The sequence below is a fragment of the Octopus bimaculoides genome, chromosome 26 (assembly GCF_001194135.2).
Source record: "Octopus bimaculoides isolate UCB-OBI-ISO-001 chromosome 26, ASM119413v2, whole genome shotgun sequence".
NCBI lineage: Eukaryota > Metazoa > Mollusca > Cephalopoda > Octopoda > Octopodidae > Octopus > Octopus bimaculoides.
This window is the reverse complement of record NC_069006.1, coordinates 25,057,190-25,075,529: the sequence shown is the minus strand read 5'-3', so window position 1 is coordinate 25,075,529 and position 18,340 is coordinate 25,057,190. Positions and strand designations below refer to the sequence as shown.

Here is an 18,340-nt window from a genome sequence, read left to right as displayed (position 1 = left end):
AATGAGAAAGAATTAAATTTTGTATAATTTCCTTATTTATCTTTTTCCTTTTTCTTTATTTTTTTTCAGTGATTCAGCCAGAGAAGATGGTTTCTTTGTTTCATTCTTGTGTAAGAAATCTTCTTTACAAACCATTGCCCAAATTTTGAAGTCGCATTCTATACAAGACCCTGTTTTCACTGAAGTTGCTAAGGTACAGATATACTATTATTATTATTATTATTGAGTGAGAGAGCAGTGCATGCCATCAAAGTGACACTGGGGTACAAATATACGAAGCCCAATATACCCATCATGACTCCCCGTCTGATAAGGGTACACCAGGCACATGCATCACAACCATATGTGTGCACAATGGTGACCAAGATAAACAGCACATGACCTTGCAGGTGGGGCCCAGTTAGAATTTTCTTCATGTTCAGTAGTCCATGTCGTTCAAAAGGTCCCTGAATAAGGGCTATTTAAAGATGATGAACGAAACACCCATGTTTCCAAGAATGAATTATTCAACCTCCCCAAAAGAATCCCTTTCAACACATGACTATGATGCTCCCCCACTACTTCTGCTCATGATCAGAGATGCACATATCGTCAGCCACCAAGAGACATGCTCAACTGGTTAAGGCCAAACAACTGACAAGCAAATCTGTGGTATTAAGCAGAATATTTGCTGTCGCCCATCTTTTACACCAAGACAAAACAATGTCCATGATGACACTTCCAATCAGTTAAGATCAGAAGCCATGAGAGCCTGTGCCTGGGACTGCTTCAGGGCATTTATTATTGAGCTGGCAGAACCGTTATTGCTCAGGACAAAAATACTTAGTGGCATTTCATCTGTCTTTGTGTTCTGAGTTCAAATGCTGCCAGAGTCGACTTTGCGTTTCACTGTTTCGGGGTTGATAAAATAAGTACCAGTCAAGCACTGGGGTTGATGTAATCGACTAGTCTCCTCTTTAACAAATTCCAGGCCTTGTGCCTGTAGTAGAAAGGATTGTTATTATTATTATTACTATTATTATTATTATTTTCTTTCCAATATTCTAGCCTCCAATGCCAGATACTGGAATCGGTAGAATTGCTAAACTCCAGACTAGTATTACTTTGACAGAAGCAATTGAAATTATCAAGAAACACCTCAAATTGCCCCATCTTCGAGTAGCCACAGCACATGGACCAGGATTCTCTTTCAGTGAGTTTCTTTTCTTCTTTCCTTCCCTTTTTTCCCCTAATTCTCCCTTTATCATTTCTTTCCCTTTTTCCTTCTTTCAATCTCATCTTTTTTTTGTATTCCCCCCCCCTCATTTGCTGTTTGTGTTTTCTTTTTGTTTCACTTCTTTCATGAGAACAATTAAATATATAATCACAGGAAAGACCCTTTATGTCTTATACGCAGTATATGTATGTTTGTATGGATGAGGAGAGCTGTGAAAAGAAGTGCCGAGCCCTAACTGTGGAAAGGAGTTGACTGAGAAAGACATGGGACAAAGGATCTTTAGATACTGGGCCTCACTAAGGAAATAACAAGGGACTGGGAGTTGTGGTGATTTGGTGTACTTGGTATAAAACACATCAAACTAAGTAAAATCTCTGTCTTCTGCACATACAAGCTGGTCCTTTCAGGGGCCGGAGCCACTTAATATACACCTGTGCCTGTTGTGTGTAAATTTAACTGAAATTCTTTTGTAATCTAAAAGTTTCTCTTCTTTCTCTCATTTCAGCCGATAAAACCATAAAGACGGTTGCTGTGTGTGCTGGTTCCGGCTCCACTGTCCTCAGGGGTGTCAGGGCTGACCTCTATGTCTCCGGTGAGATGTCCCATCATGATGTACTGGATGCAATCCATAATGGATCCTCGGTGCTCCTCTGTGAGCACAGCAACACAGAAAGGGGTTACCTGTCGCAGTTGAAAATCTCGTTGGAAAACCTACTGAGCGAACTTACAGTTGAAGTTTGTGTTTCAAACATCGATGCTGACCCACTTAAAATTAATTAACTAATTGATTAAATTAACATGATTGGAATTTATGGATCTCAATGTTGTCAATAAAATTTCCAAATATATTTGAAATTGAAAATTTTTGTTTACTTATTTTTTTTTTATCTTTCACTTGTTTCTCTCATTAGACTGTGGCCATGCTGGGGTTCAGCCTTGAAGAATTTTTTAGTCAAATGAATCAAGCCAGTTATTTCTTTTAAACCTGGTACTTATTCTATCAGTCTCTTTTGCCAGACTGCTAAATGACAGGGATGTAAACACACCAACACCGGTTGTCAAATGCTGGTGGAGGATACACACACACCAGTTTAAGGCTTCAGTCGGTCCAAGGCTGATAGAAGAAACTTGCCTAGGTGCCACGCACTGGAACTGAACCTGGAACCATGTGGCAGGAAAGTAAACTTCTTACCACACAGCCACACTTGCACTTAGGGTCAATTCATTCAACAAAAAGTGGTGCTCCAGCATGGCTACAGTCAAATGACTGAAACCAGTGACAGAATACAAAAAAATATGAATAAAAAGAAAAGAAAAAAAAAAACAACTCAACCGCTGCTAACTGGACTTGAACTTTTGTACTCTACCTTCACTTTTAATGTCATTTACCCTCAAACAAAGCTGACATTTCTTTGATCTACATGACATTTGCTCTTCTGTGGTTGTATTTGTTAGATATTTACCAAGTATTTATGTATTTACTATTTCCCCAACAAACATTTCTCTCCTAATGCGAAAGACCTGTCTTGCAAAGCAAATTTATTTCTTATACAAACAGAAACACATCGTTACAATATTTAATCTTTGGTTTTCAACTTCAAAAATGAATTCCAGCACAATTTTCCACCTGACCTACAAAAAGACTACAAATTCTTTTTTTGTTTTTATTTTATAATGGAGCAACTTCAAAATATAATTTCAACAAGGGAGGGGCATGGCTGTGTGATTAAAAAGCTTTCTTTACCACTTGACAACCAGTGTTGCTTTGTTTATGTCTCTGTAACATAGCAATTCAGCAAAAGAGACTGATAGAATAAGTACCAGGCTTAAAAAAAGTACTGGGGTTGATTTTCTCATCAAAAAACTCTTCAAGGCAGTGCCCCAGCATGGCCACAATCCAATGACAGAAACAGGTAAAAAAATAAAATATTTTACATGATAAAAAGAAAAAAGAAAACAAAACCAAATGTTTTTCTACAAATATTTAAAGAAAGATTAAATTATTTTCCTTTTCATCCATCTTTCTCTGTGACATTGAAACTTCACCTTAAAAAGCTGAACCTGAGGTTAATTAACTTTACAAACTGTGTATGTTTAAAGAGATTACCATTCCTGTGTTAATCTACCGCAAGGAATTTATTTTAATCCACATCCAGGAATGTTGTTTCAGGAAAAGTTGTCAACAGAGAAATATCATAGTTTGGATGTTAACACTATTGATGGTAGCGCTGTATTGCAAGGAGTTCTAAGGGGACGATTCCAGTAATTAGAAGAATAGATTTTATCAGAAATTTTCTGCTATAAAAGAACCATGAAAGTTCCAGTTGTCATTTTAACTTTGGGAATTTTCTTCAGTTGTATTTTCGGTAAGGACATTTTGGATTTTTCTTTTCTTTTTCTAATAATTTTTACAGTTTAAGAAGATTTGGGGGTAGTTTTGTACAAAAAAGTATCTCATAAAAGGATGGAGGTTTTTTTTGTTGTTCCTGTTTTTTTCGTAATCGTCTGAAAACTTTAATAATTTCGATATAAATTCAGGACTTAAGATTACATCAGGCACATGTTATGAGAAAATACACATATATATAAATCCACACAATTAGCAAGAAAGACAGCAATGAAAGGCAAATAGTAGATGCACAGCACACAGAATAAAACAGAAGAAGACCGAAAAGTGAACATTAAAGGAGCGACAAAAAGGAAAAGGCACAAAGACACATCGGGAATAGAGTTGGTGAATATCAGGAAGCATGGAATTTGTGAAGGGGTCAGTGTCCTGACAGCTCACAACTGGCATGGGTCCCCTATTCACCCTCTAGTTTTAATTTTGATATTTTAGACAATTCTTGGCAGTACTGATAGCATACCAGGCAAACTGCTAAACGGAACCTCATCCAACTTTACGTTCTGAGTTCAAATTCTACCGAGGGTCGACTTTTCCTTTTTTCTTTTCAGGGTCAATAAGTACCAGTTGAATACTGGGGTCACTGTAATCAACTTACTCTTCCCCTAATAATTTCTGCTCTTGTACCAACATTTGAAATTGATATTTCAGACAATTTTTAAAAATTTTCTCTCACTGCTAACATTTTTCGTTTTTCCCCCTTAATATTCAAATAAACATTTTAATTTTACCCAAATTGTTTCTATAAAATTTCAGCTCAAAGCACCAGTTTTACCACACATCTACCTGAACAAAATCAAGCAACAGTTTCTCCTGAAAAGGGTAACCAGAGTACTCTTTGTATAAACAAACAGAATGGTTTATACATCGGAGGATGCAGATGGTTCTATCGCTGCAAAGATGGTAAAACTGTAAACATATCCTGTCCTCATGATCTTGTGGTAAATAAGCTCTATATGTATTGTGATTAGTAAGTATATATTTCATGTGTATTTTATATATAGTATGTATTGTTGTAAAGTGTGAATGTAGCTGTGGCTGTATGGTTAAGAAGCTTGCTTTACAAAAACATTGGTTCAAAGTTCAATCCCTCTGAAAGTGTCTGGATTAACACATACCATAAGAATGACATTTTGTTGATGAAAACTACATTGGAACTCATAATATGTATGTACGTACGTACATTTGTATGTCACCTAATATAATAATGAGCATAGTGTTTATATATATATACAGACTGTCCTCATTTAACGACCTACCTATTTAACGACCACTCAGAGTTACGACGAACTTTACTTTTTTTTCTGTTTCTTTTTTTTTGCAGCCTTGATAAAGTGGACCCACCATGTGGTACAGCCCCAAACTGCACAGGATTATGGGATGGCAACTACCCTGACTACAGTCGCAGTTGTAAATTCTATTATTCCTGTTTACGGGACAAGTTCCATGGTTATGTGAAATGTCCTGCTTGTAAGTCTAACCCTTTTCACTGTGAAATTAAATCTGGTTATTCCAGTTGTAGTAGTGGTGGTGGTGGTGGTGGCGGTGGTAGTAGTAGCAGCAGTACTAATAGTAGTGATGGTGGTAGTAGTAGTAGTAGTTAGGGGGAATGAGCTCACTATGTTACATATGTAAGATTACATCACTTAACAGTTTTCTTTCTTTCTCTTTTTTGTCTCTTCACAGCTTTGTTCTTTGATCCAACAAAAGAAGCTTGTGATTGGCCGAATTTGATTGCACCACCATGTGGAACTAAAGGAGTTTAAATAATGCAATAAACCGCTAAAAGTCCCTTGAAAAATATCTGCATAAAACAATAAAATCAAGAATCAAATTTAACACGGTGTTTTTGTTTTTGTTTTAATCTATTCCAAAAATATTCATCATCAACATCATCATCATTATTATTGTCATCAGCTTTGTGTGCCTTGGTTAAATACAGTGTTTTGTTCGTGTTGTGTTATTTTTGCTGTATTGAATGTACTTCATGTAATGTATGTGCGGTACTTACCTGTGATAAATTAAATATCAATGAAATTCTGGGATCGATGTAATCGACTTGTCCCCTCCCCCAAACTTCAGGCCTTGTGCCTAAAGTAGAAAAGATTATTACTATCATTATTATTATTATTATTCAGTCGTCTTATTCTTATCATGTGCTTTCACTACACTACCGAGCACAGCTCTGTGTGCCTTGGGCATGTGCTGTGGTTTGTTGTGATGCTCTTATTTTCAATGTATTGAAAGTGTTTTACGTAGGATGTGTGCGGTGCCTAGTGGTGCTATTTTCTGTATGTTATATATTCTTGTTAGTCCTGGTGTTTTTGTTATGAATTCGTCTGAATATTTTTTTATCATACCTAATGCACCTACTATGATAGGAATTGTTCAATGGTGAACAAATTATGGAGAGAGTTCTTTACTGGAATTCAGAAACTTAAGGATGATCTCAGTATATTCTTTGTCTTCGCAAACTTGGTATGCCTTGTTGCAGAATTTCTTTGCCTGCAATCAGAAAACAGATTTGGAAATCTTATTAACTAACCTGTCTAAAACTACCCACCTTTGGTTTACAATGGAACAAAATCTCTCAACTTACTATGTCTATATCTAAATCAATTGATTCTATTGTAATTTTGGGTAAAAAGAAATAATTGTGTATATGGATGTGTGGTAGGAATAATAATAATAATTATTATTATTATCATTTTGTCTCCTTCAGACCTGAAACGTCAAAGGGAAATAACCACGTCTTACCTTGTCATATTGTTCGAGGCAGTAGAACAACATGGCTAATGCAAGGCTGGACTCAGCTAAATCTTTTGAGTGTTTCTTGTGGCTAGATTCCCAGATATCGAAAATGGTACTCAAAACCTGGATACCTTCTGCTTCATCTGTTTCATCTGTCACAATGAAGAAAATTAACAATAAACAAAATTAACCCTTTTTTTCTGCAGAAACGAGACAGATCCATTCAAAATTTCATTACGCTAACCTTAACCCTAATCCTGGCCCACGTACAGGCTGTCCCTTTGGTTTTCTGCAAATGGAACACAGCATAAACTGTACAAACCCAGTCAACTACTGGCCACCACCACTAAAACAATCACCCTTGCTGCTGCTGCTGCTGCTATCACTGACACTACTATGATCATCACCACTATTACCCCCCCCCCCCCACAAACGCGACCGCCACCATTGTCGCCACCAACATCGGCACTAGCACCACAACCACACAGCACCATCACTGCCGCTACCTCCACCTCCATTGCTGCTGCTACCACCACTACTGCCCTTGCCATCATCATCATCACCACCACCATCACTATTTCTACTATCCCTACCACCACCGTCACTGCTGCAATAACCCACCCCTCATCCCATCACTGCCACGACGACCACCACCACCATTGGGCCATGCACTCTTTCCTCTTATTCTTCAGACTATCAATTCGATAAAGGAATGCCATTCATTCCCTTCACTCACCGAGTCCGGTTCTGTGTTCTGATGTTAGATTAACAGCTGCTAATGTCTTGGGACTGGACAATTTCTTTATCTTGTCGGAAGCAATTTCTAACAAGTAGTTGTGCCAAATTTTGGTCACCTTCAACAATCATAAAACATTGAATGTGTCTTTGATTAGTTTTAAATTTATAAATTATAATTAAATTGATTAGTTTTGAAATTAAAACAGTAAAAGGAGAGAGAAATAATTAGATATAGGAGACTGACCAGCTGCTTTGTGTCACTTGCATTCAAAACTTCAGGTTTTCTTGGAATCCGTACTCCAGATTTCCTCCATGAGGTCAGAATAACTGTGGCCCATCTGAGAAATGAGCCACAAAAGGTGGGATGGCTACTGCATTGAGTATCACTGGTCATTCTCCATGGCAACACCATCATGGTCATGTCCACAGGGCACAGCTGACTGTGCCATTTGTTCTGGAGTGTACTTGCTCCCACATCTTTTGATGCTTTATCTCTCCCCCTTTTTTTTTATCCTTATCTTTGTTTCTTTGTAATTAAATATATTCCCCTAATCCTGATCCAGTGATTAAAGTACAGCAAAGTTCCTTCCCAAATCATATAGGCTTACAGGGCTAGTTTCCCAGTTTCTGGGACGTATATATTCCCCATGTGGACGGTTCACAGGATTACTCCTTTTTGCCAGCTGAGTGGACTGGAGCAATGGGAAATGAAGTGTCTTGCTCAAGAACACAATGCACCACCCAGTCTGGAAATTGAAACCATGATCATGCAATCATGAGCACAACCTCCTAACCACTAGGCCACGCACCTTTACACTATTGGAATATTGTTGTAATAATAAAAGAAAAAGAAAGCTTTAGGATGCACAGTAAGTCCCAAGTTCTTGCCCCTCACCTCTGAATTGTATTTTGGATTAAAGAAGAAGACAATTAATTGATAATTAAAATGATAAAAACCTGTCTGTAGAGTGACATTGCAATATCCATTTTGCTCTGTCGGAAGAAAACATTGGCCATGTGGTAGTAACCCCCGGATGTTTTCAAGGAATCTGTGCCATATTCTTCTGATGCATGGTAAATCTAAAGAGGAAAGAAATAAAACCAAAAATGAAGTCAAAGACTGGAAGGAGATTGGGATGAAGATAATGGCATTAGAAGAGGAGAATGACAGGAACAGATTTAGGTGGAAGTTTTAAATTAAGAGAGGAATTTAAATTTAGATTGTGGCTCAAATTTAGGTGGAGACTCAAATGTAAATAGAGGCTCAAATTAAGGTGGAGACTTAAATTTAGGTGGGGGCTGAAATTTAAATAAAGGCTTAAATTTAAATAGAGGCTCAAATTTATTTGGCATAGTAAAATAAAACCTCTTTTCTGGTGTTTAGGGCTATGAATTTATTTTGGAACAGGTTAAAGACATGGCTCGGGACCACAGTAAATGGGGGTCCTCAATCAGATCTTGATTGGTCATCCTTACCTTTTGCACCTGTCCTCTCACTCCCACTCAAGACTTCAATGAGAGCCCTTCTCGAGTGGAAAGCCAACTAAATTGAAAGCCAAGCATAGTATTTCACTTACATCATCAGCAAAATGACGAGCAGCTTCTGCATAATCCCCTTTGGCAGCATAGAGTAGGCCGAGATTGCGATGAAGGTTGTACAAGATGGAACTGGGACACTTGGGGTTTGTCAAAGCAATCCAGTTTGCTTGAGAGAGATACTGCTCGGCATCAGCAAGTCTTCCTAAACCTGAAACAGTTGGAAAGGTCTTTGTAGATAGATAGATAGACAGGTAGTTAGATAGATAGATAGATAGATAGATAAATAGACAGGTAGATAGATAGATAGATAGATAGATAGATAGATAGATAGATAGATAGATAGATAGATAGGTAGGTAGGTAGATAGCGAGGCAGACAGTAAGATAGAAAGACAGACATAGAAATAGTGTGTGTGTGAGTGAGAATGATAGAGTGTGAGTGTGTGCGAGAGAGAGAGAATGTAAAGCCAAAATAGGTTTTGTGTTAAGATTTTCAGTGGGGTAGGGTATGGAGTGGGGCTGTGTTTAATATTGTAGATATGACAGTAGAAAAAATATAAATAAAGACTGCGAATGTGGGGGAGGGTGGAAAGAGTGGAGGGAAAATCATAAACTGAAAAATACAAACAAGAATACATACACACATGATGGGACGAAGTCCTGAAGGACATCCTCAGGACACTGAACCTTTGAGACAAAAATGACGAAGGACCAGGATACCTGGCCCTTTGCTGTACTCAAGAAGACCCGTCCGACACAGCAGAAGTATGAAGGCCATTCCTTCTGGAAGGAAGATTGGCCTGCAAGAGTTTTGTGCCAGTGCCATGGACACGGCACTCATGCCGGTGCCACGTTGAAGTGCTCACACAGTTCCTTGTTAAAAATACCTTGCTCACACGGTAAAGTAGTCGGCATTAAGAAAGACATCCAGCCGCAGAAACCAGGCCAAGTCAGACTGGAACCTGGAGCGACTCTCTAGCCTACCAGCTTTAGTCAAACCGTCCAACCCATGCCAACATGGAAAACAGACATTATACGATGATGATGATGATGATGATGATGATGACTAGGTAGACTGAGTGGTAGAAATACCTACCAATACAAGCCTCTCCAAGACAGAGGTAGGAAGGAATGAGTTCAATACTTTGCGGTCCATAAATTTCCATACAAAATTTAACCGAATGCAAGGCTGCGGGCAGGGCCTGTTCGTGTAATCCTTGAAACAACAGGTGGTGCGCTCTAGTGGTGGCAGTTTGAATTATCTCAATCTGTGAACATAAATAGATAAATAAATAAAATAAACTCTGCAACTCAGTGACTAGTGTGTTAGTGGTACCTGTAATTACCATAGTTTATTGAGCAATGGAAAATTCTTAAGAGGGGCTGCTGGAAAAAAAACTAAGAATTAATAGAAGAGTTGGGAGACTGACATTCAGCTGCCGAATTTCTTCTTTGCGTTTTTGACGTTGTTCTTCGGAAATTCCATATTTCTCAGGTTGTCTGACTTTGGCGAGATTGTCACAGATACAAGAATGGACACTCTCCTTGTCCGACGTTTGGTGGCCGGAACAACTGGGAAATATAACAACAACAATAAGAACAACAACCACAACAACACATAAACAAACAAACAAACGAAAAACATAACTAACCGAAACAAACAAAAAGCCACCCCACCCCACCCCAATACATTAAAAAGCAACAAAAAAGGCCTCTTACCAATAATAAGTCACTTTACAATTAGTGCAGACGAGGTTGGCAGACTTTTGGCAGAGCTCGCACAAAAGCTTGATTCCCTTGGGGACGGCAAACGGGTAGACGCTCATATTGACGGATTTCAGTCGATCGACCGAAAAAATACTAGAAGTTTCGGAAAGAAGTACCTTGATAATAATAATAATAACAACAACATGGGTGTCAAATCTGTTGGACGTGTATTTATGTATATCTGTGTGTGTGCATATATATATATATATATGTACGTGTGTGAGTATATGGAGACGAACTGAGAGACGGGTTGCTAAAGGCAACGAATTCGTGGAAGGGACACAACTGATATGGAAATAGTGGAACGATTAATTATACAGTTTCGGGTTTTTTGATTATTAGTTTTTTTTATCACCGGTCGATTAGATTATTGTGGACAGTGAAACCAACTTCCTCATCGCGAAATGTCGGCTTTGATTTTTATATGATGTAATGCTTGTATGTGTAGACACACCACACACACACGTCCGCGCACCCACTCGCAAAAGCACACACATTCACTCACACAAACCCACATGCAGACATTCGTACACACATACACATTCACACACAAACATACGCACACACCTCTCTCGTCAGAGAGATCGCCGGAGAGATCGTCCGTTTCAAATATTGGGGCTTTTTAAGCAATGTGTTTGGGGATGATTAATGGTTTAATGGGTGCTGATGAAGGAGAAAGACACCCCCGAAATATGGCATATATGCCCATTATTCATTTTTCATCTTCGACCTTATTGTTTGCTTACGAAACGTAATAACAAAAATCAGTGTTGGCTATAATTTCTATAGAGAATCTGTAGAGATAGCCTCAACAAGTGATGTAAGAGCCCTGCTAACACAGTAGAGCATGGTATTGACTTATAGAAACGTTTAATATGCTTTATAGTATATTATGATTGCATAACGAAATAGCACGTACCTACAAACCATTAGAAAATATAAAATAGTTTACAAAAGCAGCAGACGATACATCGTGACAGAAAAGGGAAACAAAAAGAATGAAAAAACCCATATATGTCCGTCGATGTTCTTGTGAGGGCGATCTATCTAAGTTCTCTATATCGTTCGAATCCATCTCTCATGTGATGAGCTCGTGGGGCCGAAACGCCAAGAGAATTCCAACGATGTATTTTATTTGAACTGGTCGTTTTCCATAAATGCATAGCGAAGTTTATTTTTGTATTTTGTAAACTTAGGATTTTGTTTCTAAATCTCCGACAAAAAAAAGAACTATTTGAAATGACAGAAGATTGGCTTGAAGGTTCAGAGAAGGTGATCAGGTTTGTAATAATAGAGTTCATAGAAATAATTCTTTGGGTTCAAGTGCAAACCCTGTGAGTCAGAGCGGCTGTTCCAGTGCCTCTCTCATGCCTTCCTCCGGGGCAATGCCTTTTCCAACAAAAGTTTTAGGTCCAATAATCTGACCCAGCACCTCACAGACCTTCTCCACTCCTACCAATATGATCCTGAGATAAGCCAGGGGCAAGACATCCAGTGCCAATACGAATAGCAGGCCTCATGAATGTAGGAACACCATGATTGTACATATATACAATAGCGCGCGCGCCCACGCACACACATACCACACCACACCACATCCGCACGCTAGCACGCGCACAGAATCTCACACACACATACACACCCCCGCACGTATGCACGCACGCACGGACTCACACACACATACTCACGCCTTCCCCCCATCACTCACGCACACACACAGACTTACACATATACACATACACACATACATACATACACACACACACACATACATACATACATACATACATACATACATACATACATACATACGTTTGAACGTACGTACGTACGCTATAAATATATACGTATATACATGCAAACACACAGCAACAACAGCAACAGCGGCAACAACAGCAGCAACGACAACAGCAGCAGCAGCAGCAGTAGCGGCGGACGTTATTGTTGTCTGTCGTAAAGGCCTTTTGTTCGGTGAAAAGACCTGTCCGGACCTGACGGCGTGTTTATTGTGGCGTGAGAAGATGTGAGGTTGTGACGAAGTTTTCGGTGCCATTGTTGGATATCTGAGTGTTATGGTTTATTAGTTACAAACGTGAAGCACATCGATACATCAGACAAGTTCGACTACTTTGCGTCTTAGGCATACAAATATATATATATGTATATATATATATATCATCGTCGTCGTTTAACGTCCGCTTTCCATGCTAGCATGGGTTGGACGATTTGACTAGGGACTGGCGAATCAGATGGCTGCACCAGGCTCCAATCTGATCTGGTAGAGTTTCTACAGCTGGATGCCTTTCCTAACGTCAACCACTCTGAGAGTGTAGTGGGTGCTTTTACGTGCCACCAGCACAATTGCCAGTAAGACGAAGCTGGAAACGACCGCGCTCAAATGGTGCTTTTTACGTGCCACTGGCACGGGAGCGAGACGCTGCTCTGGCAGTGATCCCGCTCGGATGGTGCTGCTAACGCTCCACTGGCACGAGTGCCAGTCATTAAATTTGGTTCATCTATATCTATATATATGTGTGTGTGTGTGTGTGTGTGTGTGTATTTATGCGTGTGTGTGTGTATGGATGTAAATAGATAGATAGACAGATAGATAGATAAATAGATAGATTGATGTAAGCATGGCTGGGATGGTTTCATGAGATCAAACAGGATGGCAGACCCTTTTCTTGCTCCAGTGCCTTAGTTTTATCTTTTGTTTCTACTGCTAGATTCCCCCTTTTTAACACCAACAATCAGAGATCAGTCTTCACCACTTCATATTACATCTTTCCACATCTCTCTCTCTCTTCCATGGCCACTGCAAATGACCAGCACTCGTCCACATGCATCACAGGCGCAAACCAACACCGTCTTCTCTCTTGCACACTACGTCCAATTCCTCACATGCCTAGTTTTTCTCCAAACATTTGTCTTCCGTCATTTATGCACACTGACATTGCACATCCAATGGGTGTGCTGTAGACAATATGTGTTTTCTGTAGAGTGCAGAATGGTAAACAGAAGGGCCACCCCGGGTGGCACACACTCTAGCTACGCTAGTGCTTCTACACCTGGGATTTCTTCCCTAAATCTACAAATTCAGCTCTTAGAACTAAGTCCTCGACATATAGTAGTTCCTATGAATATTTGGTTTTGAGCTCTTCCATTATGGTCAGGAGGACTATGGTAAATAGAAAAGGACAAAGAATTGTGCCCTAGTGAGCCCTATTTGTACATCTCTGTGTATTGAATTAGTATGAGTTGGAGAGTTTGACAGGATCTAATGGGTCGGAGGACCACGTCTTGCTCCCAGGTCTCACTTTTGTCCTGATTTCTACAACTTGATGCCATTCCTAACACCAGCCACTTTACAGAAATGTACCAGTTGCTTTTACATGGCACCAACACTGGTGAAATTATCATGTAATCCACAAGACTTATAAAAATGTTTCCTCAACCGAGCAAGCGTGCAGCAGAGAAGGAGATGGCTTTATGCTAGACGATGAAAGGTTAATCAACATGTAAAAAAGCATGTGATGAATAAATAATTAGTAAACTGCTAATGAGAAACAGGTGCTTGCTATTTCCGGCAAAGGAGATTTTTTTTTCTAGTAAACAACAGACAATCAAAAACCATTAACATTGAATGATGGCCATTTATGAGTGATTTGTTGTTCTCCTTTTCTTTCTTTCTTTCTTTCTTTCTTCCCTTCCTACCTCCTTTCTTTCTTGTTATTTCTTTTTATTGTATTCATATATCCTCATATCTTTGTTTCCCGTTCATTAGGGAGAAGATGTCGGAGAATAAGGCAGAAAAGACGCCTGCCACAAGAGGCAGCACTTTGAAACTCTACCCCTTGGCTAATCCCAAAGGCACCTACATCTTCTGTGATGTGTGCGGCTTACCTGCCTGGCTGAGGTGCAAAGGCTGTAAAATAGCTGCTTATTGGTAAGTGGACTGCTTCTACATACTCTTACACCGTCTACACACTGTTACGTTCTACACACTGTTACATTCTACACGATGTTACATTCTACACGATGTTACATTCTACACGGTGTTACATTCTACATGATGTTAAACTTCATCTAGATTTATTTTGGTTACTTTTTTAAAAGTTTTCAGTTTATATTTTATTGTCCAGATTGGAGCCTGGTGTAACCACCTGGTTTCACCAGGTCAAATCGTCCAACCCATGCTAGCATGGAAAGCGGACGTTAAACGACGACGACGATGATGATGATGATTTCATTGTGAGAAAGCATATGCAAAGCAGTGTGTTATTTTCAGCAATTTACAGACAAAACTAGACCCAGAGTTGTAGTGACCAGACAAAATACAGTTATGGTCAAAATACAAAATACAGAAATAAAGAAAGGGACAAAAACAAAAAAAGGTGTGGGGTCAGGTTGACTTTAAAATTTTATCTTCATGGTCAGATTACAAGGAAGAAAGTACAAAACAGCATGAAGAATAAAATGAAGAATAAAGTTAAGCATTTAGAAATAATGACTACGATGATGATGATGATGTTGATAATGATGACGATGATGGTGATGATGGTGATGATGACGACTAGTGTAGCCCCTTCCCAAGCAATCCAAAATTTAATCACACAAAATAATTAAATCAATAACACGTCCGTTCTTTCATCTCCTTCTTTTGTTTACTTTTGTTTATTTTTTCTTCTTGAATTTGTTTTAGTAATCGAGAACATCGACAACTGGACTGGGTGGGGATTCACCGATTTCTCTGTAAAAGCCTGATCTACCTCTATAATCCGCCGGCAAGGAGCATAAGGAAGCTGCAACAACAAGCACTTGAACGAAGCATCCTCAATACTAAAGTAAACAATTAATTATCTCGTTTTAATTAACGTTCTTTTATCTTTTGGATTGTTTTCTGTTTGGCTGCCACAATTTCAATTTCTTCAATTTCTGTTCCACTCACAACGCCCGGTCTGGGAATCGAAACCGCGATCCTACGACCGCGAGTTCGCTGCCCTAACCACTGGGCCATTGCGCCTCCACACCAAGCTACTTATCACGTTCTTTTTGTCACTTATTAAATGCTTAAAACACATGCGGTATGAGATGTGCTAAAAATAACAGCTAAGTAAGTCTTGAATCATGCACGAAAACCATTTTTGGGTGGGGGGTGCATAATCGTAAGAACTCCTGTGTGTAGAATACAAATTCACAAAAAGTTTCAGAAAATTCCAGGAAATAAAAAAGATCGGATCTTTTCCGTTTGACTGCCAAGACTAGAGTTTTATAAAGTTTGATCATTTTCACCCAGTCAGGAAACAGGATTTGGAAGCCGTCGTTTTGTTGTCAATATTTAACTTGAGTTAACCGAAGTTAATTAGTCTGATAATAATTTCCAAAATTAACTTAAAAGTTAGATCGTTAACGAAAATGTTAACTTTGTAAATTAACGATTAACTGATTAACGATTTGGCCATTAAGACAATATGACCCTCCCCACACAACATATATTATAAGCTTAAAGCTTCTAAGTGATCACCGTGCAATGGCTAAAGAAAATAGTCTAATAATGGACCATATAAACCCTCAACGGAAAAAAGTAGCTTCCCCCGTCCCATGCGTACAGAATACCTACTTTTTCCATCGAGGGCTTATATGCTCCATTATTAAACTATTTTCTTTAGTAATCGCACGGTGATAATATTTATATTTCTTCTGTATTTGTTGACAGCTTGAACTTATAAATATGTGTCTCTTGCATGGACACCGACATCTGTTTGAAGGCAATTACAAGCTTATTATTCCACCGGCTCTTCAATGTCTGCGTCTCTACAAGATGTTATTCAAGGCCGAAGGCGTTGAGTGGCTCCCGGCTTATTTACTTCTTGCTGAATGTTTGCTCGGTAAGGACAAACCCTACTTTCGTTTTCGTAATTATCTCGTTACAAACGATGATCTTCTTTTATTTCGTTCACCCTTTTGACCGCAGCGATGCTGGAGCACCGCCTTCGAGGGGTTTTAGTTGAATAAATCAACCCCCAGGACTTATTTTTTTAAAGCCTGATACGCATCCTTATTGGTGCCTTTTGCCGAACCGCAAAGTCATGGAGACGTAAACATACTAGCACCGGTTGTCAAGTGGTGATGGGGGAGACAAACACAGACACAAAGACACACACACACACACACACACACAAAGCGCACGCACACACACACACACACACACAAAGTTTAGGTGTTGTTATTGTTGGTATTGCTGTTTGTTGTTGTTATTAATGTTGTTGCTGTTGTTGTTGTTGTTGACAGGCTTGGGTCAGACAAACGAGGCGGCCAACTATTTATCTCTGATTAATTGGTTTGAGACAAAGAACAAAGTGACTGGCACCAAATGCAACCACATGGTGAAGCGGACGATGGCCAAGTTGTCTATGGTCAGAGAAAACTACCAACAAGCCCTGGATGAACTGGCTGAAGACGTGAGTAGTAGTAGTAGTAGTAGTAGTAGTAGTAGTAGTAGTAGCGAGGTCAAGAAGTCTGTGACCCAACCACATGGTTCCAGGTTCAGTCCCACTGCATGGCACCTGTGGCAAGAGGCTTCTACTATAGCCTCAGGCTGGCCCTTAAGAGTGTATTTGTTTGATGGAAACTAGAAGAAGCGCATCGTGTGTATGTATGTATGTGTTACTGCCCAACAACTGCTCGATAACCGGTGCTGGTTTGTTTACGTCCCCGTACCTTAGTGATGGTGGTAGTGGTGTTGTTAGCGGTGGTGGTGGTGGTGGTGGTAGAAGCAGCAGCAACAGCAAAAGAGACCTGTGGCCGCAGTTCAATGACTAAAACACATAAAAGATAAGAGATAAAGGAACAGCTTCAAATGAAATAAGATAAATGAAATTTTAAAATCTCCATGGTAACCAATTTATTTACGTCATCATGTTATCAAATTCCAGCGTCTGACTACACTTCACAAGAGTTATCTGCCTTGCACCGAATCGAGCTTCTTTCATAATCTTTTTCTAAAAGCACAAAGCCTCAAATTTTTTTGTGGAGTGCGGTTTAAGTCAATTTCATTGACCCCCAGGGCTCAACTGGTACTCATTTTGCCGACCTCGGTGGAATTTAAACTCAGAACGTAAAGCATTTTGCCCGGCGAGCTAACGGCTCTGTCTGCTCGCCTTCTCAGCTTCTTTTGTAATGCTTGTAAAAATAGAACTCAAGTAGGGTTCAAAACTCACAACACACACACACAGTTATATATCTGTCTGTCTGTCTGTCTGTCTGTGTGTTTGTCTGTCTGTCCGTCCGTCTGTCCGTCCGTCCATCCGTTCGTCTCTCTGTCTTTCTCTCTCTATATATATACATCATTAACTAAATATATTCTGTTAGAATATTATATTTTTTGTTTGTATTTTTGAAATGATAAAAGGTAAAAAAAAAAAAGAAATTCATAACCCACTTGGAATTGAACCAAGAACTGTTATCTTTCGGAATTAGAGACTGTAAAGTAGCAACACTGTGTTCCTGCTACCTCCCTTACCATTCTTAGAAAAAAAATAAATGAATTTATTGATTTAAAGACATTTATGACAAAAAAAAAAAAGGTGAATTTCTGGTTGTTTTTGGTTTTTCCAGATATATTTGGCATCAGAGAAATATGGAACTCTTGATATTCAGACTTCTGGAGGATATTTCAACATGGCCAACGTCTATTTCTTCTTAGAACGAGAAGAAGTGACAAATTCTTTATACAAAAAGGTAAGAGTTTATATGTTCTAAGAATATAGCCAAAAAGTCTGCAATAGTACCATTGATTTCAGTCACGAATGACCATGGGATTGCATCGAGGAAGTTCCCCTCCAAAGAACAAGTCCAAACAAGGTTGTTTGTGGAAGACCAGCAGTCATCCATCCATACCAGCCTCCCCTCCTGTCCATGCCACTG

The 18,340-nt window shown here is 39.2% G+C and overlaps 4 protein-coding genes across 5 annotated transcripts in view; 3 read left to right on the top strand and 1 right to left on the bottom strand.

Moving 5' to 3' along the window:
• LOC106871841 (NIF3-like protein 1) overlaps positions 1 to 2,078 on the top strand; it is a 3,885-nt gene extending 1,807 nt beyond the window's left edge. The window contains exons 2-4 of the mRNA XM_052976937.1: positions 65 to 193; positions 1,048 to 1,192; positions 1,722 to 2,078. Coding sequence (XP_052832897.1) covers positions 65 to 193; positions 1,048 to 1,192; positions 1,722 to 1,996 — 549 coding nt within the window. The 3' untranslated portion in view covers positions 1,997 to 2,078. The remainder of the gene's footprint in view (positions 1 to 64; positions 194 to 1,047; positions 1,193 to 1,721) is intronic.
• A 1,204-nt stretch (positions 2,079 to 3,282) lies between these two features.
• Positions 3,283 to 5,441, top strand: LOC106871851 (peritrophin-1). The gene is made up of 4 exons (XM_014918574.2): positions 3,283 to 3,582; positions 4,377 to 4,590; positions 4,945 to 5,090; positions 5,307 to 5,441. Exons 1-4 carry the CDS (start codon positions 3,528 to 3,530, stop codon positions 5,384 to 5,386), a joined length of 495 nt encoding a protein of 164 aa, XP_014774060.1. The 5' UTR covers positions 3,283 to 3,527; the 3' UTR covers positions 5,387 to 5,441.
• On the bottom strand, positions 5,417 to 11,934 carry LOC106871848 (zinc finger MYND domain-containing protein 12). 2 transcript variants are annotated; one of them, XM_014918565.2, is made up of 9 exons: positions 11,334 to 11,934; positions 10,367 to 10,507; positions 10,078 to 10,219; positions 9,744 to 9,915; positions 8,687 to 8,856; positions 8,067 to 8,189; positions 7,108 to 7,225; positions 6,378 to 6,523; positions 5,417 to 6,125 (listed from the first exon to the last, which is right to left on the bottom strand). In XM_014918565.2, exons 1-9 carry the CDS (start codon positions 11,342 to 11,344, stop codon positions 6,024 to 6,026), a joined length of 1,125 nt encoding a protein of 374 aa, XP_014774051.1. In that variant the 5' UTR covers positions 11,345 to 11,934; the 3' UTR covers positions 5,417 to 6,023. The 2 variants fall into 2 exon arrangements, with proteins under 2 accessions (XP_014774051.1, XP_014774052.1); XM_014918566.2 differs by lacking the exon at positions 11,334 to 11,934 and having other exon boundaries at positions 10,367 to 10,695.
• LOC106871842 (zinc finger MYND domain-containing protein 12) overlaps positions 11,527 to 18,340 on the top strand; it is a 12,375-nt gene continuing 5,561 nt past the window's right edge. Inside the window, exons 1-6 of the mRNA XM_014918561.2 lie at positions 11,527 to 11,694; positions 14,199 to 14,360; positions 15,117 to 15,258; positions 16,131 to 16,302; positions 16,706 to 16,875; positions 18,032 to 18,154. Of these exons, the coding sequence (XP_014774047.1) occupies positions 11,654 to 11,694; positions 14,199 to 14,360; positions 15,117 to 15,258; positions 16,131 to 16,302; positions 16,706 to 16,875; positions 18,032 to 18,154 (810 nt within the window). The 5' untranslated portion in view covers positions 11,527 to 11,653. The remainder of the gene's footprint in view (positions 11,695 to 14,198; positions 14,361 to 15,116; positions 15,259 to 16,130; positions 16,303 to 16,705; positions 16,876 to 18,031; positions 18,155 to 18,340) is intronic.

Bases quoted from the DNA above. Each gene is read 5' to 3' on its own strand.
- LOC106871848 (XM_014918565.2), bottom strand. The intron at 10,220-10,366 runs GTAAGAGGCCTT...TATATTTCCCAG, and splicing joins TGTAAAGTGACTTATTATTG to TTGTTCCGGCCACCAAACGT. The intron at 8,857-9,743 runs GTAGGTATTTCT...CAACTGTTTCAG, and splicing joins TCTTGGAGAGGCTTGTATTG to GTTTAGGAAGACTTGCTGAT.
- LOC106871851 (XM_014918574.2), top strand. From the start codon at position 3,528: ATGAAAGTTCCAGTTGTCATTTTAACTTTGGGAATTTTCTTCAGTTGT. The intron at 3,583-4,376 runs GTAAGGACATTT...ATAAAATTTCAG, and splicing joins TTTCTTCAGTTGTATTTTCG to CTCAAAGCACCAGTTTTACC. The intron at 4,591-4,944 runs GTAAGTATATAT...TTTTTTTTGCAG, and splicing joins CTCTATATGTATTGTGATTA to CCTTGATAAAGTGGACCCAC.